Consider the following 17,831-nt stretch of genomic DNA (forward strand, 5'->3'; position numbering starts at 1 on the left):
GAAGAAAGAAAGTCATACACTTCTGGGCTGGCATGAGGGTGAGAAAATTATGAGAGAATTTTCATTTTTGGGTGAACTATTCCTTTAAGCTAACAATTGCAGTTTACCATTAACAGTGTGCATTATTTTACACTGAAAAAAATTATTAGTATTATTGAAAAATGAAAAATATTATTTAGCACCACTGAATCAACCTAAATACATTAGATTACAGCAACAAAACTAATTTTAAGGGTTAGATCAGACAGAAATAGCTTCCAGGTTACCACTTTTTACAGTATACTTTCACTTCTCTTTTTACTTTTATTTATTTAGCAGACACTTTTATCCACAGTAACGTAAAAATTTGAAATAATATAAGATATTGTATAATAATTATAACATAAAATAATATACAAACTATTATTACTATATAATATATTTTATTATATTATATCAGATATTTAAAAGACTAATCCTAAAGTGTAAAAAGTGGCAAGCTGCAATTGTTACCTAAAGGAGCTATTTCTATCTGACCTAACCCTTACAGTTAAATTAGTTTTGGTAGCATAACCCAAACTAGTCAGGTTGATTTGTACATGTTAAATAATATATTTGACTTAAAACAAACCAGTTCATTTAGATGCTACCACTTTAAGCACATTATGTTAATATTTGTTTCAGTGTCGGGAGACTGTAACATGAGAAGCGCAATACAAAGTTCCAGAACTGCTCAGAAATGTACAACAGTATGACCTAGTATATTGACACAGTACAGAGAGTTAATGTGCATAATGTTTCTTTGTTTTGTCTCAGTGTCTAATGTAGAAGGGGTTAGGTCACTAAGAGAGATCCATTTAATTTGCATCACTATTTTTGACCAGTTTTTCATGCTGTGGCAGTACTCTATCACTTTCTTTATGGTGATGCACCATCAAAATCTCTATTTCGTAGAGAATATTTTTAGGAAAAGTCTTTTGAAATTGTATTGATTCTTTTGGCACATAACTTCTTGTATAAGAGAGACAAATCACCACAAAGGGGCACCCATAGCCTTCCTGGGGCAAATGGAGGTTAAGTGCTCAAGGACATAATGGAAGGAAGTGCCGTAAGGCGGATATGGATACTGGTCTTTCTGTTAATGTACGAGCTTGTTACCACAAAGTAAAACTCTTGATGAGTCACATACTCCTATATATGAGCAGTTTGTTGATGTCAGCTCAGTGGAATAAAATGTTCTTCTTGGAGGTGAGTAAACATGCTGGTTTATAGGTACCTCTCAATGCTGCTGAAGGTGTACTGACTGCCCTGCTTGGTCTCGATCTCGAAATCGAAGGAGCGGGTGGTGGTGGTGCCACGGGCAAAGTTCACACAGGCAATCTCCTCAAAGCGCAAGTGCACCGGAGGCTTGTGCACATAGATGAACCCTCTCTCCAGAGGATACAGCAGACCTGAACTGGCCTTATATGAACATGTTATACACTGAGCACCGGAATGACTGCAGAGAAGAGGGAGAAAGACAATAGGGCTGAATGATTTATATTGCAATTACGATAATTAATTTTAATTAATAGAATTTACATTAAAATACTGATTTTGTTTAGGACAACTGCATGCCATATTTTTTTATTTAGGCTGCACATGCAAAACCAGCTGAGAACAGTGTTCACGTGAGGCATAAAACATGCATCAGACTGCGCTAAACTCACTCTTTAGGACTGTTTCTGATACCCATACAGAGTCTGCGCACGCTGAATTCCGCAAAATTGGAAAATTAATTACTCACATATTTCCACACATTCCCTGCCCCTTGTGTTTGTTTAGTAAATATTTTAGATGAATGAATTTGATAAAACTCCCTAATTCTGCAAAATGATTCTATTTGGTTTATACAGACTAATATAAACACTCTGATTCACCATTGCGTTCATGTACACAACAGACTGTCTCTGATTGGTTGCAATGCTCAACACTGCAAAAAAAAAAAAAAAAAAAAAAAAAAAACAGTTTTGAAGAGAACATTTTGACGCGACATTCCTAATGGGAATTCTGTATATGACACTTTTCACCATTGACTAATTGCGGCAGCTGTAACTGTGATCTCAATTATTTTTCCAATGAAAGGAATAGTTCTCCCAAAAATGAAAATTCTCTCATCATTTACTCACCCTTGTGACATTTCAGATGTGTATGACTTTCTGTCTTCTGCAGAACACAAAGATTTTTAGAAAAATATCTAAGCTCTGTAGGTCCATATAATGCAAGTAAATGGTGACCAAACTTTGAAGCTCCAAAAAACACATAAAGGCAGCACATAAGTGATCCAAAAGACCCCAGTGGTTTAATCCATGTCTTCTGAAGCAATCAAATCGGTTTTGGATGAGAACAGACACAAATATAACTCCTTTTTCACTATAAATCTTGACTTCGGCAATCTCCATGTTGATCATGATTTTTAAGCTTGATTACATTTACTAGCACCATCTAGTGTTCTGCACATGTGTCAAGCACTAGCAAGTGTAACCGAGCTTGAAATTAGGATCATGCCTAGAAACTTCACTATATCAAGATAAACAGTAAAAAAGAAGTTACAGTATGTTTTGGTCTGTTCTCACCCAAAACCGATTCGATTGCTTCAAAAGACATGGATTTAACCACTGGAGACGTATGGATTACTTTTATGCTGCAATTTTTATGTGCTTTTTAAGCTTCAACGTTTTGGTCACCATTCACTTGCATTGTGAGGACTTACAGAGTTGAGGCATTCTTCCAAAGATCTTTGTTTGTGTTCAGCAGAAGAAAGTCATACGCATCTTTGGGATGGCACAATGGTGAGTAAATAATGAGAGAATTTTCATTTTTGGGAGAACTATTTATTTTATTGTGCAGCCCTAAATGACATTAAAAGTGATGAGGTCATACGTCAGGATATGTATTTGTATATTTATGCCTATGTAATCTGGCTAAAATGTACATACTGCAAAAGGACCTGAGTGTATGCACATTTTACCCTTGGAAATTTCCGGGCACTGTGATCTTCCTGTTGACCAGGGCCTTCATGACTCTGCTGACCATCTCATAGAGAGAGCCAGACATGTTTTTATTAAGTTTCCCCTCAAAACGTCTCTCCACCTCCTCCCTGCAGAATTAGAGAGAAAAGATAATACAGCTAGATGGGTCCACGCTTAGAGACAATCAGTGTTTTTTATGATTTTCTCACATATTGAGATGATAAAACGCTAATCTTTATCATTTACATCTCTTCAAGAACAGCTGTCCGGACGTTTGTAAATTTTAACTCATTATAAGACAATTTAAATTAGGTGTTTAAAGGAGCAATATGTAATACATTTACTGTACTACAGCATAAAACTATCATAATGTTATCTGAGATTTAGGAAACATGCTAAGTTGAAATACTGTCTTCTCCGAAAACAATGCTTCAGTCAGTATATTCTACTTTGAAATGCCCGTTAGCCGTTATGGGCTGGAATTTCTGTTTGTGTTTTGGCCTGTGTGATCCTGCCCACTGCCCATTTCCCAATAGTATTTCAACACCCCGGGTTGCCAGATTTGAAACAAGTTAGCGGGCAAACACAGTGCGCTGCAGCCATGGAAGCCACCAATACATCTAGCTAACATTGACTGAGTTATAAAAAATCCACATGAGTTGGTTTATAATTTGCAAACAATAAAAACATTGCAAACGTATACATTAGTTGATCAACTTACAGTGTAAGGCTCGTCGCTTGCCATTGTCAGTTTGCTCGTTCCTGTTGCGTGTCGTCAACCTGGCAACCCGCGTGAGCTTCGAGTCTGGGGAGGAGGGGACGGTGGAGACAACTCTCTCCAATATTTTGAATTTGGAATGCAGTACCCATTTTAAATGACTGATGTCAATGTTACATATTGCTCCTTGAAATGAATTCAAAAGAAGGTGTTTACATTACTAGAAAAATACTGAAATTCAAACAACATTGCTTTAAAAGCAATGAAGCAGTTAAACAAGCTTAAAAATTTAGTTTTCAATTTTTGTATGAGAATGGATAATGAAAAATATAACTCAAGTGTGGGGGATTTGTTAAAAACAGTGCCTGGCTGGGAGGTGGTGTTGCATGGCGTACTGGCCAAAAAGCAAAGTCTTTCTAGCAAGTCAGTCCACTATCGGCCATCTTTGGAACACTCTGGGAAGGCTATTTCCAGTCATGCCAGTGCAGCTTCTTTTTACTTTAATGGGGGGACACCGAAATCTAAAAAATGGTTGGTCAAGACTACGATCAAAGAACATTTCAAATCAGCAATAAAATTTGATAATATTTTTTGATAAATTGTGCTTCTTTACCTCATATTACCTCGAGTTGATTGACAGGTGATGTCTGTTTCTAAAAAGTGATTGGCTCTTTTAACTGTAAGGCGGGACTTCATTTCTACATTCATTGACCGTTGGGTGCAAGAGCTTCTTGGTTGGCCGTTCCAATTTCTCCCATTCATTTAAATAGAAGTGACCACTCTCTTCTAAATAATCTCTGCCAAAAAGTATGAGCAACCAAAAGCTTGCTGTTCCTATAAGAATTGAGCACATTTACTTACACCAATTAAGCTTAATAAGCCGACAACATGTTTGGTCATATAAATGCATAAAACGGCTTTCCTTTATCGGTGTAAGAATAAAACGATCGACACAGCAGATTTTTGCCTATTATGCTGATTTCACATTGCATGTAAACATCTTTACCAGCATTCTTATATTACGGGTTGTGCGCATGCCTCTTCACGTGTTGAAAGAGCTGAGAATAACACAGTTATTTCAAATATCATGTAAATGCGGATTTCTTGCTTTGTCTGATTTTTTAAATAAGCAGATTTTTTGGAAGTAATCAGCATAATGTGTACATGTATACATGCTGTTATGCCCTTGAAAAAGGCACTTAACTCCAAGTTGCTACAGGGTCAAGATCCCTGAAATAAGTCTACTCTAAGTCACTTTGGATAAACGCATCTACTTAAAAACGACTATCTGCTCTAATATCCAATATAATATCCAGAAAAGTCAATAGATTTTTGTTGAAGTGAAACAGCTGTTCAGGAAGAAAATGTTTTTGCTACACAGAATATAGGAAAGAATTAATTTCTCCTTGGTATTACATATGTTTTCAGTCTTAGCCTCAGCACAGGTAAACAGTTTATTTCTGACAGGAAATTTCCTCATTCCCCTCCCACGCTTCACCATTGTCCAATGCTCTCTGTCTCTCTCTTCTCCACTTTCTCTCTCTCACTCACTCATTCATGTTGAGAGTGAGGTTGATGTCCTCTTCCTTGGAGAACAGAAGGATGAGAAAATGATAGCGAGTTTGACCCTGTTTAATGGGCGGGTCCAGACTGATCTGAAAGAGAAGAAACGGAAGGGGGTTCATCTCTAGGATCAACATTAAAGGAATAGTTCACCCAAAAATGAAAATTCTCTCATCATTTACTCACCCTCATATCATCCCAGATGTGTAAGACTGAACACAAACAAAGATTTTTAGAAGAATATCTCAGCTCTGTAGGTCCTCACAATGCAAAAATGTGAATGGTGATCAGACCTTTTTAGCTCCAAAAATCACATAAAGGAAACTTAAAAGTAATCCATATGACTTAATCCATATCTTCAGAAGCAATATAATAGGTGTGGGTGAGAAACGGATCAAAATTTAAGTCCTTTTTTTACTCTAAATCTCCACTTTCACTTTTACATCTGAAAGTCACATGTGGTGCCTGTTTAGTTTCACTTTCACATCTAAAAGTTAAAGTTAAAGTGGAGATTTAGAGTAAAAAAACAATATTGTTCTGTTTCTCACCCACACCTATTATATCGCTTCTGAAGATATGGATTTAATCACTGGAGTCTTATGGATTACGTTTATGTTTCCTTTATGTGATTTTTGGAGCTACAAAGGTCTGATCACCATTCACTTGCATTGTATGGACCTACAGAGATGAGATATTCTTCTAAAAATCTTTATTTGTGTTCTGCTGAAGAGAGAAAGTCATACACATCTGGGATGGCATGAGGGTGAGTAAATGATGAGAGAATTTTCATTTTTGGAGAACTATCCCTTTAACATTACATACTAATATTACAATAATGACTTGAATTTACAGCCCCTTTATACTAATCCTAAAGATAAAGCAGAGACTGGTTTATTGGCTGTGATGTCCCACTCACCACAAAGAACATCTGCCGCTGGTCTTTATGAGGTAACAGAAAGAGGCGGAGCACGGTGGTGTAAGGGATCTTGTAGTCGAACGTCTTACCGTGCAAATGGAGGAATGTGGGATAAATACGGATATCATACCTACAGAAGGAAGAAACCTATCAAACTATGAAATTTCATTCTTTTTTATTGTTAAGGGATATAGTAAAACTGAAAGTTCTGTCAGCGATTACTTACCCTCATGTCCAAACCTACAGTATATGACTTTAGGAGATGTTAGGCATTATATTAACCTCAGTCATCATTCACTTCAATTGCATCTTTTTCCCATACAATACAAGTGAATGGTTACTGTGGCTAACATTCTGCCTAACATTTCCTTTTTTTATTCCACAGAGAAAAGAAAGTCATATGGGTTTGGAACGATATTAGGGTGAGTAAATTATGACAGAATTGTCATTTTTGGGTGAACTATCCCTGTGAGGATAATGGAGAGAGGTGTGTGGTAAGTATATTTGGGTGTGTGTACCTGCCCCTGGGTGTGAGGCACTGCAGCTCTCTGAAGATACACACAGCATCTCCTGTAGCCTGGATCACATCTGCCTTAGACAGAACATTCTGGGCAAATGCCTAAAACAGCAATATATTGACTTGTTCAGAGTGCTGTGATGATCAAATACTGTGACTTTATGATTTTGATATTTGCTCTTCCAAGTGAGCTTAATGGATGTAAATAATGTTTTTTTCAAGTGCATGTAATGATTATTACTTGGTAAACTACGCCATCTGTTGGTCATTGTGAGGCAAATATTAAAAAAAAATGATAATAGTCTTTTCATTGCATTGCAGTGTTATTGATGTTAACAAGATCTAAAAAGAAACCTAAATGACAAACTTTTGGTTAAATGAAATAAAATTAAAAACTACATTTGGAAAATCTGAAACTAAACTAAAATACATTTTCGTGACACACACACACACAGAATCTTATAAGGTTCGAAACTATACAACCCACCTAATCATATTTAAATTATGTTAACTGTATTAATATTAAAGGTACACTTAGTAACATTTGTGTTTGTGTTGTGAGGCGAACATGCAACACCATGCAAAACAAAGTTGTCAGTTACCGATGCCATTGTAAAAACACACTATTCGCAGTCAGCCATGATTAATTTACTCCATTAAAGGGGATTATTAATATAAATTGAGTAATATTCAGCTGGTCACATTTTACATTAACATTTATGCATTTGGCAGACGTTTTTAACCAAAGCAGTTTGCAGTGCATTCAAGGTATGCATTTTTCCTTCACTTTGTGTGCTCCCTGGGAATTGAACTGATGGCCCTGACATTGCAAGCCCCATGCTCTACAAGTTGAGCTACAGGAACCCATATCACATGATTTCAACATGGCGGTGAACAAACGAAAACTAAACCCAAACTAACAATCACAGAGTGAAAACTAATAAAAACTTAACTAAACTAAATTTAAAAGACTTATTGAAAAAGTACAAAAATACACTAATAAAATCTAAATTCGAAATTCAAAATTATTCTAACCTTGGTTCGATGAATCACAAACAATCAAGAGGACTTTTAGAAACACATGGACACACATTCCATGCACTTACCTCCACAGGGTCAGAACCCTCGTCTCCTGGGGTGGGCGGGACATAGAAGCGTACCTCCATGAGGGAGACCTCTGTGTCATCGTTCTGATGAAACTCCAATGTGACCTCATTCTTTCCCGTTGCACATTGGGATACACTGGAGAGTGGAATCTCAAATGCAGCACTGTCACTCACCTCAAATGAGAGCAATGGTCCTGAAACGTGTGCAAAGTTTCATAAAAAACACTGGTTATACATGGACAGAAAGGCAAAATTCATGGGCCACAGCGTACACATGACTGTGAATTTTATTTCCCAAGATTTAGCATTTCATTGTAATGCAAAGCTAGGACTTGCAATTTAAATGTTGTTCCAAACCCATCTGGCTTTCTTTTTTTCCTGGAACACAAAAGTAGATGTTAGGCAGAATGGTCACCGTCTCAGTGACCATTCACTTTTAGAGGTGTGAATCTTCACTGGCCTCCCGATTCGATCTGATTACGATTCAAGGGGTAACGATTCGATTACAAAATGATTCTCAATGCAACATGATGCATCTTGTCCTCCAGTTTTTTATCAATACATACTGCACACTCAGTATTAAATAGTATTAAATTATTCACTTAGAATTAATTGATCTCAAGCATATAACTATAACCACAACTATGAGTTGCTGGTCCAGGATGGCCATGAGATATCTGCTTCTGTGAGAGTGCAGATGTCAGATTCTACTTTCCTCACCACAGGTGATAGTAAAGTGACACAAAAAGCAGGCTTTCTGCTTAAAGGGACAGTCCACCCAAAAATGAAAATTCTCTCACCCTTATGCCATCCCAGATGTGCATGACTTTGTTTCATCTGCTGAGCATAAATTAAGATTTTTAGAAGAATTTCTCAGCTCTGTAGGTCCATACAATGCAAGTGAATGGGTGCCAAAATTTTGAAGCTCCAAATATCACATACGTCAGCATTAAAGTAATCCATAAGACCCCAGAGGTTAAATCAATGTCTTCAGAAGCGATATGATAGCTTTGGGTGAGAAACAGATCACTTTCACATTCTTCTTCTTGTATTTTTAGTGATTCACATTCTTCATTCATACCGCCCCCTACTGGGCAGGAAGATGAATTTCTAGCAAAAAAGGATTTAAATATTGATCCGTTTCTGACCCACACCTATCATATCACGTCTGAAGGTATGGAATAAAACACTGGAGTCATTTGGATTACGTTTATGATGCCTTTATGTGCTATTTGGAGCATCAAACTTTTGGCACCCACTTGCATTGTATGGACCTACAGAGCTGAAATATTCTTCTAAAAATCATAATTTGTGTTCTGCAGAAGGAAAGTCATACACATCTGGGATAGCATGAGGGTGAGTTAATGATGAGAACATTTAAATTTTCTGGTGAACTATCCCTAGAAATCAGTCAAGCGTCTCGTATGTGCTCTGTCCCGACGAGCAAGAGACCGGCAATGAGCAACAGCTAAAGAAAGTGTCAGATGAGAAAAAAGCATTGAGAAGCAGGAGACAAAAAATAATTATAAAATAAAAACATAACCCACTTCTCCCGAAACACTGTCTCATCATCATTTTTAAGTTTTTTCCTTTTCTGTGCAAATATGTGCAATAACAGGAGCAAGAGGGTCTTTCATGTTGTTTCTTGACGTGTTATCACAAATAAACCCCTGCTGCTGTGTGCATGAGTTTGTGAATGAATTTTGGGATCCTAGTTTCAGTCAGGGATGACGGTCGTGTGGTTGATACACCCAGTCTGCAGATCAGTCCTGTAGTGTGCACTTGGCTTTAGTATATGCGTTTCTGACCATTTGTTTCTAGCATCTCACTCTGTCTCTGCTGCGCACATAGGCGCCACTGCGCTGCCACTGTTTAAACTGAACTCAGAAACGATTCTGAATTTTTGAGAATCGATAGAGAATTGTAGGAGATAGAATCACAATGCATCGGAGAAGAGATTTATTTCTCCCACCCCTAACTGTGCACCATGTAAGCATAAAAAAATATGGATTACTGGTTTGGAACAACATGAGGTTCAGTAAATGATGACATAATTTTCATTTTTGGTTAAGTAATCCCTTTAATTATCTTCCTTTACTTGTATCATTTATTTCCATTAAGTATTATAGCATTACATTTTCAAAATTCCTACTTCTGCCATTCAACCCACAGATCATGGCAATTTGATTTAAAGTGACCGATTATAAAACATGGTACTCATGTGAAAATTGTGTTCCGACAAGTACTGACCACTGAATTTAGCAGTACCCCAATTCCAGCCCTTCACACACATATCTTTCTCTGCCAACTCCACTTTGTAGTTGGCTTTAAAGTACTCCGAGATCTTCTCCAAGTCCTACAAATAAAGAGACAGATGAAAACTAGAGGAATGGAATGAAAGAGTATACGCAATTTTTTTAATCTATGAAAAATAAAAGCATTTTCTATTTTGTCTCTCTGACTCACAGTGTCTTTAAAGCCATCATATTTGTAGATGTGGCCAGTGCTGGTGGACAGTTTGATGCCGTGACCCAGACAGACTCTCCTCCACTGGGCCTGAGTGAGATCAGGGACTGGAATGGTGTCCACTTTTCCAGTCTTGTTGTTTTTATATATCACTGTCTGCTTACTAAATCGCAGACGGCCATCATTCTACAGACATAAGGAAAAAATATCAGTGATTTTGCATGCAATTCCGTCATTGATTGCTGAAGAATTGTCAGTGTTTAGTGTTAGTACACAATAATAACAGGGTAATAACTATTGGACTTATGCAAAACAATACTCCATGCTACAGACACACTCTTTTATTAGTTTCCAACATGCACAATAGACCAATTGTTCTTTTATTTATTTTTTTCTTCCTTTTTTTTTTCTTTAATCTTGTACTCACCCAGGTGCCCTTGACCTCCTGATAAATTTCATTGAATTCCAGTGTGTCGCTCATGGCAGCCACTCAAGCTTTGACACACCTGTGACGTTCAAATGCTGAGACAGCAGAAGTACAGTTAGAAATATGCATCACACCATTTTCTTAAAGAATTTCCTATTATGCCTCAACCTATGGTATTATGATTTCAACCACATTTTATTATTCAAGAATATTACAGAAGCCTTCGGAAATCGTCTCGTGACATTGCAGTAGCACACTTTTTATTGCAGGTGCTTTGTTTTGGCTGTAAATCACGTAGCTTTGTGCTGTACTGTAATGTTTAGGCATGACAGTGCACCTTGTTGTATATATAAATAAATACACTGAGCTAGCAAAGCTACAATTTTCAGACATTCTATAGCGGACAGTGATGTATTTTTCTATTTTGTGACGGACGACACGTTTTAGATTAACGTCAAACTTCAACAAGACTATTTAATTTAACGCACTTTTATTTAATATAAGATTAAATAGATATGTGTGGTTTTTAAATCGGAATTACTGTTATCCAGCGAGAGGATCAAGGCCGAGTCCCGTGTGCGTGCGTGGATGTGCGGAGTGCAGCGCTTAGTGGAAACGCGTTCACCTTGACGTCATCACGCAGTGTGCGTGTCTCCTCACATTCTGTTAAATGTCAGCCAGCAGTGTTTTGTAAACGATCAAACCACAAAGCACTGTCGACGAAGACTCAGACTGTTGTCAATTTACGCCACCAATATATCATCTGACACCTTTCTAGCAACATTCAGGTGTAGTAAATAGTATGCAGTGGATTTTTTTATATATCTGAGGAGATACAAAGACATTTTGTCAAGACTTTGGGAGCATTGTTGATTTCATTGTATAAGATTTTGCTTAAAATTTTCTTAGACCGCCTTTGCTGGTCATTTTTATGCAATTTATTTTGAATTGAACATGGGCATGCTACACATATATTCACTGTTAACACATAGTGAGTCCACTTCCTTGTCTGGTAAAAGGTCTTCCTGTGCAGCGTGCTGCGATAATTTACTATGAACAAACTCCAAACATTGCTTACAAATAAACATTGATTTTGAGTGTCACGAACACATGTTTGTTGAATTGGCATGCTGAAATAAATTCTATATCATGAATTTTAGGTTTTTCAGTGAGCACATTGTGAGAGCTTAATTTAAAGGAATAGTTCACCCAAAAAAGAAAATTCTCTCATCATTTAGCTCTGAAGGTCTATACAATGCAGGTGAATGGTGACCAAATGTTTGCAGCTTCAAAAAGCACATAAAGGCAGCAGAAAAGTAATCCATTCGACTCCAGTTGTTAAATCCATGTCTTCAGAAGTGATCTTATTGATTTTGGGTGAGAACAGACAAAAATAAAACTCCTTACTATAAATCTTGACATCTGCAGTCTCCTTGGCGATCATGATTTCTAGCTCGATTACACTTTTTAGTGCCATCTAATGTTCTGCGCATGCATCAAGCGCTAGGAAGTGTAATCGAGCTTGAAATCGTAATTGTGCAGAGAGACTGCAATGGCAAGATGTACAGTGAAAAAAAAAAAGAGTTATATTTTGGTCTGTTCTCACCCAAAATATATTAGATTGCTTCCGAAGGCATGGATTAAACCACTGAAGTTGTACTTTTATGCTGTCTTTATATGATTTTTAGACCTTCAAAGTTCTGATCACCATTCACTTGCATTGTACGGACCTACAGAGCTGAGATATTCTTCTAAAAATGTTTGATTGTGTTCTGCAGAAAGAAAGTCATACACATCTGAGATGGCATGAGGGTGAGTAAATTATGAGAGAATTTTCATTTTTAGATCAAATATTCCTTTAAGAATACGTACCATGGGAGTTGCGTGGCACCATGCAAGGTTTGGACGTGTGAACGTCGAGCTCTGCGCACTTTGCTAGTTTCAACAGTATTAATGTCATAAACCAGTGAGATTCGAAAATTTGTATCACTCACAAAACTCACAAAATTTGTATAGAAACACCGGACTTGAGCAATCAAGTTGTCGCGGGGGCTCTCTTAGGCGTACATGGACTGTTTGAGTTTAGAGGGATGGATGCCAGTTGGCGCTCTTGTATGCGGGGTTAATGCACGCGTTTTTCTTTTTTCTGTTTTTTTGGTTCAGGGGGAAGTTTGGGGTTTGATTATTGCACTAATGTTGGAATGTGGTCTTTATAATTTTGTTTTAGACACACAATCTATTTTTTTCATTATGTCAAAATGTCAAATGTTAATATGAGCGGATTGTCTCTCTCCACGTGGAATGGAAGGTTGGGGCACCCCATAAATATAAGGAAGGTTATTTCTCTTCTTAAGCATAACAAATATGATATAGTGTTTCTTCAAGAAACACATCTTTCTCTTTCTGAAAAATGTATGGGGTGGACATGTTTTCTTTAGTGCTGGCTCAATTAAGAGCAGGGGAGTCATTACACTGATAAGTAAGCATCTACAATTCAAATGTCCCAAACAGATTAAAGATAAATTAGGAAGAGTCATTATTGTTTTAGCAGAAATTCAGGGGCAAAGTCTTATTTTGGCTAATATTTACGCACCGAACGTTGATGATCAGGTCTTTTTTATAGATCTTGAAGGGATGATGGACTCAGTCCTTGATCATAGTGAAGCAAAAATGTGTAAGCCCCCTAGAGCAACATTGACACGATTTTTACACGATGTGTAAAAATCTTGGTCTTACAGATATTTGGAGACTTTTGAACGCATCTGGTAGGGACTATACATTTTTTTCATCAGTCCATAAGATTTATTCTAGAACAGATTTTTTTTTATATCTAAGTCCCTCATTTCATCTGTTGATTGCTCAATTGGAAACATTTTAGTCTCAGATAATGCCTTGGTGAGTTTAGAGGTGTTGCCACATATGGAGAAAAGGAAATAATATAGTTGGCGCTTTAATGTATCCCTTTTGCAAAATCCTGAATTCCAACAAATGTTAAAGGCTGAAATCAATGTTTATATGGAGACCAACTGGTCCTCAGTATCCTCTGTGGGCATGGCTTGGGAGGCACTTAAGGCTGTTCTTAGGGGCCGAATCATACAGTATGCCTCATTCACCAAAAAATCCAAAGCACGAGAACTTGTGGAGTTGGAAGGGAATATTAAAAGTGCAGATACAGAGCTAAAGCGCCGAATGTCATCTGATGAATTTTTTAGATCTTATGCTACAGAACTGGCTCCACTTTTGTTAGAAGTTTATACTGAATCATTAAAGAATGGAAAGCTTCCGGCAACCATGACGCAAGCCCGGATCAGTCTGATTCTTATAAAGGACAAAGATCCAAGCGAGGGTAAGAGTTACCGTCCAATTTCCTTGATCCAGCTAGACGTTAAAATATTGGCAAAAATTTTGGCCAACCGATTAAGTAAAGTTATGACATCTCTTATACATATAGATCAGGTGGGGTTTATTCAGGGCCGTAGCTCTTCTGATAGCATTAGGCGTTTCATCAGTATCATGTGGTCAGTGGCCAATGATCAGACTCCGGTCGCTGCCATATCACTTGACACCGAAAAGGCGTTTGGTATAGTAGAATGGGATTATCTTTTTAAGATTATGGAAATGTACTGGTTCGGGAATACATTTATTGGTTGGATTAAGTTACTTTATAGACACCCGTTAGCGGCGGTACAAACGAATGGATTAATTTCAGATTATGTTATAGGGGCACCCAGCAGGGTTGCCCTCTTTCCCCATTATTGTTCTATTTTGCCCTGGAATCATTAGCAGCTGCGATAAGAAATGAGGATGATTTTCCAGGGGTGATGGCGGGAGGTGTGGTGCATACGCTTTTGCTTTATGCAGATGATATTTTGTTATTCATCTCCGACCCTACTAGATATATGCCTTGCCTCCACAGAATTATTCATTCCTTTTCTAAGTTCTCGGGATACAGAGTTAATTGGTCTAAATCCGAAGCTTTTGCTCTGACAGCATAATGCCCAGTAATGGCTTTTCAGCCAGGCGCCTTCCAGTGGCCCAAACAGGGCATTAAGTATTTGGGTATGTTACTCCCAACAAATTTTATAAGAGTTAATTTTGGCCCTTCAATAAAAAGGTTTTCGAGCGATGTGGGCAGGTGTGCTTCATTACATTTATCGATGATTGGGAAAGTTAATGTTATTAAAATGAATTGTATTCCAAAATTCAACTACCTGCTACAGATTCCCCCTGTAGATGTACCCCTCTCTTATTTCAAGCAATTTGATAGCATAGAGAAGTCCTTCATTTGGAATGGTAAACGTCTCAGATTACATTTCAGTAAATTCGGCATAGGCCGAACAAAGGTGGGCTAGGCCTACCCAAGATTTTGTTTTATTATTATGCATTCGGTCTCAGACATTTGGCTCATTGGTGCTTCCACCTGAGAGAGCCCTTCCCTGGTTTTGTATTGAACAGGAAGTTTCTATCAAACTAATCGGAGAAGTTACACCCCGTCATCTCACATTTGCACTTGGTATGGACAAAAGTGTCCAGAGTGTTTAATTTGGACATTTATTTAAATGTTGCCTCGAGCATATGGCTGAACCCAGAATTATGTATTAATAAGTCCCCTTTCTGCTGGTCAGAGTGGATTGTGAGGGAGGTTAATACTTTCGGTGACCTATATGAGAGTGGAGCGTTGAGATCCTTTGAAAATTTGGTTCAACATTTTGGGATTCCCAGATCTCAGTTCTTTAGGTATTTACAGCATACACCCCCCTAAAGTGGCAGATACTCTGGGAGTGGTGATTACTGCTTTTGGAAAAGGTCATGAGGCATCAGTGTATTACTCCCTGCTAATTCAGAGTCTGGGGGACGGAGCTTTAACTTGTACCAAGAGATAATGGGAGAACGATTTAAACTTGGTATTGGAGGAGGGAGTGTGGGCTAGGATTCTAAAAAACGTCAAGTCTGCATCTGGAGATGCAAGGATGCGCCTTGTGTAATTCAAGATTTTACATCGATTCTATTGGAGCCCTCTAGATTGTATAGGCTTGGTCCTTTTTTTTTTTTTCACCCAATTTGGAATGCCCAATTCCCAATGCACTTTTAAGTCCTCGTGGTCACGTAGTGATTCGCCTCAATCCAAGTGGCGGAGGACGAATCCCTGCTGCCTCCGCGTCTGAGACCGCCAACCCACGCATCTTATCACGTAGCTTTTTGAGCGCGTTGCCACGGAGACATAGCACGTGTGGAGGCTTCACGCCATTCACCGCGGCATTCACGCTCAACTCACCATGCGCCCCACTGAGAACGAACCACATTATAGTGACCACGAGGAGGTTACCCCATATGGCTCTATCCTCCCTAGCATCCGGGCCAATTTGGTTGTTTAGGAGACCTGGCTGGAGTCACTCAGCACGCCCTGGGATTCGAACTAGCAAACTAGCAAACTCCAGGGGTGGTAGCCAGCGTCTTTTACAACTGAGCTGTATAGGCTTGGTCTTAAAGACACACCCACTTGCTGGCGATGCCAATCAGAAGATGGACACACAACGCTTTTTTTTTGGTGGTGTGTTAAGATCCAAGAATTTTGGTTGAAGGATCAGAGTTTTATGTGTGACGTATTGGGCACTCAAATTTCATTGTACCCCAGACTCTGTATTTTAGGCGATGGGGTGGTCATCAATATAGGGAATAAACACATAAAAAAATTTGGTCCCAACCAGTGTCATGATCACCAGACAAGTTGTTTTAAGGGGATGAAAGTCGGCTGGAGTGCCCCGATTTCAGGAGTGGTGCTCGGTGATGGGGAGGGTGGCGGATTTCGAAGAAGGGTCATCTAGAAGACTGGGGAATTTGGATTTGTTTGTTGGGAAATGGGGCAAATATTTGGCAATCTTGGAGGGCTCTCGGGGTGGGGCAGTGGAGAGAGAGGTGTAGGTATTAATGTGTGTGATTATTATATATCTTTTTTTTTTGTGTGTGTGTGTATGTGCTCATGTGTGACCACAGGGGTGTTTGCTGAGGTTTGGGGTGGGGTTGGGGATTGGGAGGGGTGGTAGTGGGGGTTACATGTTGATTCTGTGAATGTTTTGCTTTTCTTTGTTTGATATGTGAATCAATAAAAAATGTTAATCACAATAATATGTACCATGGAAGTGTCTTATTCACCCAAGACACATTTTAGTAAACTGTGATGTTTAATCAAACAATACATTCATTTCAGATATGACACCTAAGTGTGGCCTCATCACTGACACCTTTAAGGTTGTAAAGAAGGCAAGGAGAGGTGGCAAGAGAGACAAGTCTCCTTCGCCACCAAGAGCAGGTGAGACAGTATGTACATGTTTAAATTAAGGTAGATCTAAGCAAAGTGAATTGTCTTGGCATCCCTAAACTGGAGCATGACAATTCAAGCAAACAAATGCTCAAGTGGAGAAACAGCTTTCATAACTATGTAATGAACATGTTATTACTAACCAGAGCCTGAGCCCCCACAGCTGAGTCAGAAAGAAATAGATCTACAGGAGCTGAAGATGTTTGATCTGGACTGGAGGTTCGGACCGTGTACAGGTAAACCATCCCTTTTATCAACCATTTGATCATCTGCCATTTTGCAGGATGCTGTTTATTTAGTAAATGAAAACAATTTCCATTATCTTCCTTATGTGGCTTCTGTATTCTGTGCAATACAAAAACTAAAAACTGTCAGTCTTATCACTTAGAGGTCTTGAATTCATGCGTCACAAGCTTTGTCCATGTGTGTGTGCATGTGTCAGGGATCGGTCGCCTGCAGAGATGGGAGAGGGCCGCACTGCATGGGATGAATCCCCCACAGGAGATTAAAGACATTCTACTGAACACTGACCCAGAGTACACGCAGAGGTATTACGAATACACACTCATACAGTCTCTCCCTTTTATGCATGCAGATAGAAACTAAACAATACAAAGCTTGTGTCACTATACCTTTCATTTTCTCTGTGTTTTTAAGTCTCTGGCGTGATTATCCACTCTGAATAACATGGGTAAAAGCTGAATGGTGGTGAGGAAGGAAAGAAAATACTCTTTGTTTTTGATTGTTTGACATTTTTTACTATGTTTAACCAGTTACACTATATTTTATTAAACATTTCTATATACAAA

At 38.4% G+C, this 17,831-nt stretch overlaps 2 protein-coding genes across 3 annotated transcripts in view; one reads left to right on the plus strand and one right to left on the minus strand.

Moving 5' to 3' along the window:
* Window positions 1-11,323, minus strand: part of LOC127444572 (FACT complex subunit SSRP1-like) — a 29,597-nt gene extending 18,274 nt beyond the window's left edge. Inside the window, exons 1-10 of the mRNA XM_051704020.1 lie at window positions 11,245-11,323; window positions 10,704-10,798; window positions 10,277-10,462; window positions 10,061-10,166; window positions 7,811-8,004; window positions 6,706-6,806; window positions 6,188-6,317; window positions 5,260-5,363; window positions 2,990-3,118; window positions 1,256-1,477 (exon numbers count right to left, since the gene is read on the minus strand). Of these exons, the coding sequence (XP_051559980.1) occupies window positions 1,256-1,477; window positions 2,990-3,118; window positions 5,260-5,363; window positions 6,188-6,317; window positions 6,706-6,806; window positions 7,811-8,004; window positions 10,061-10,166; window positions 10,277-10,462; window positions 10,704-10,757 (1,226 nt within the window). The 5' untranslated portion in view covers window positions 10,758-10,798; window positions 11,245-11,323. The remainder of the gene's footprint in view (window positions 1-1,255; window positions 1,478-2,989; window positions 3,119-5,259; window positions 5,364-6,187; window positions 6,318-6,705; window positions 6,807-7,810; window positions 8,005-10,060; window positions 10,167-10,276; window positions 10,463-10,703; window positions 10,799-11,244) is intronic.
* A 23-nt stretch (window positions 11,324-11,346) lies between these two features.
* LOC127444614 (DNA polymerase delta subunit 4-like) lies at window positions 11,347-17,831 on the plus strand. Of its 2 annotated transcripts, none has more exons than XM_051704085.1 (5): window positions 11,347-11,503; window positions 16,912-17,013; window positions 17,169-17,258; window positions 17,465-17,570; window positions 17,680-17,831. In XM_051704085.1, the coding sequence occupies exons 2-5, from the start codon at window positions 16,914-16,916 to the stop codon at window positions 17,702-17,704; spliced, it is 321 nt and encodes a 106-aa protein (XP_051560045.1). In that variant the 5' UTR covers window positions 11,347-11,503; window positions 16,912-16,913; the 3' UTR covers window positions 17,705-17,831. The 2 variants fall into 2 exon arrangements, with proteins under 2 accessions (XP_051560045.1, XP_051560044.1); XM_051704084.1 differs by having other exon boundaries at window positions 11,347-11,491.

Source organism: Myxocyprinus asiaticus, chromosome 8 (genome assembly GCF_019703515.2).
Source record: "Myxocyprinus asiaticus isolate MX2 ecotype Aquarium Trade chromosome 8, UBuf_Myxa_2, whole genome shotgun sequence".
Taxonomy (NCBI): Eukaryota; Metazoa; Chordata; class Actinopteri; order Cypriniformes; family Catostomidae; genus Myxocyprinus; species Myxocyprinus asiaticus.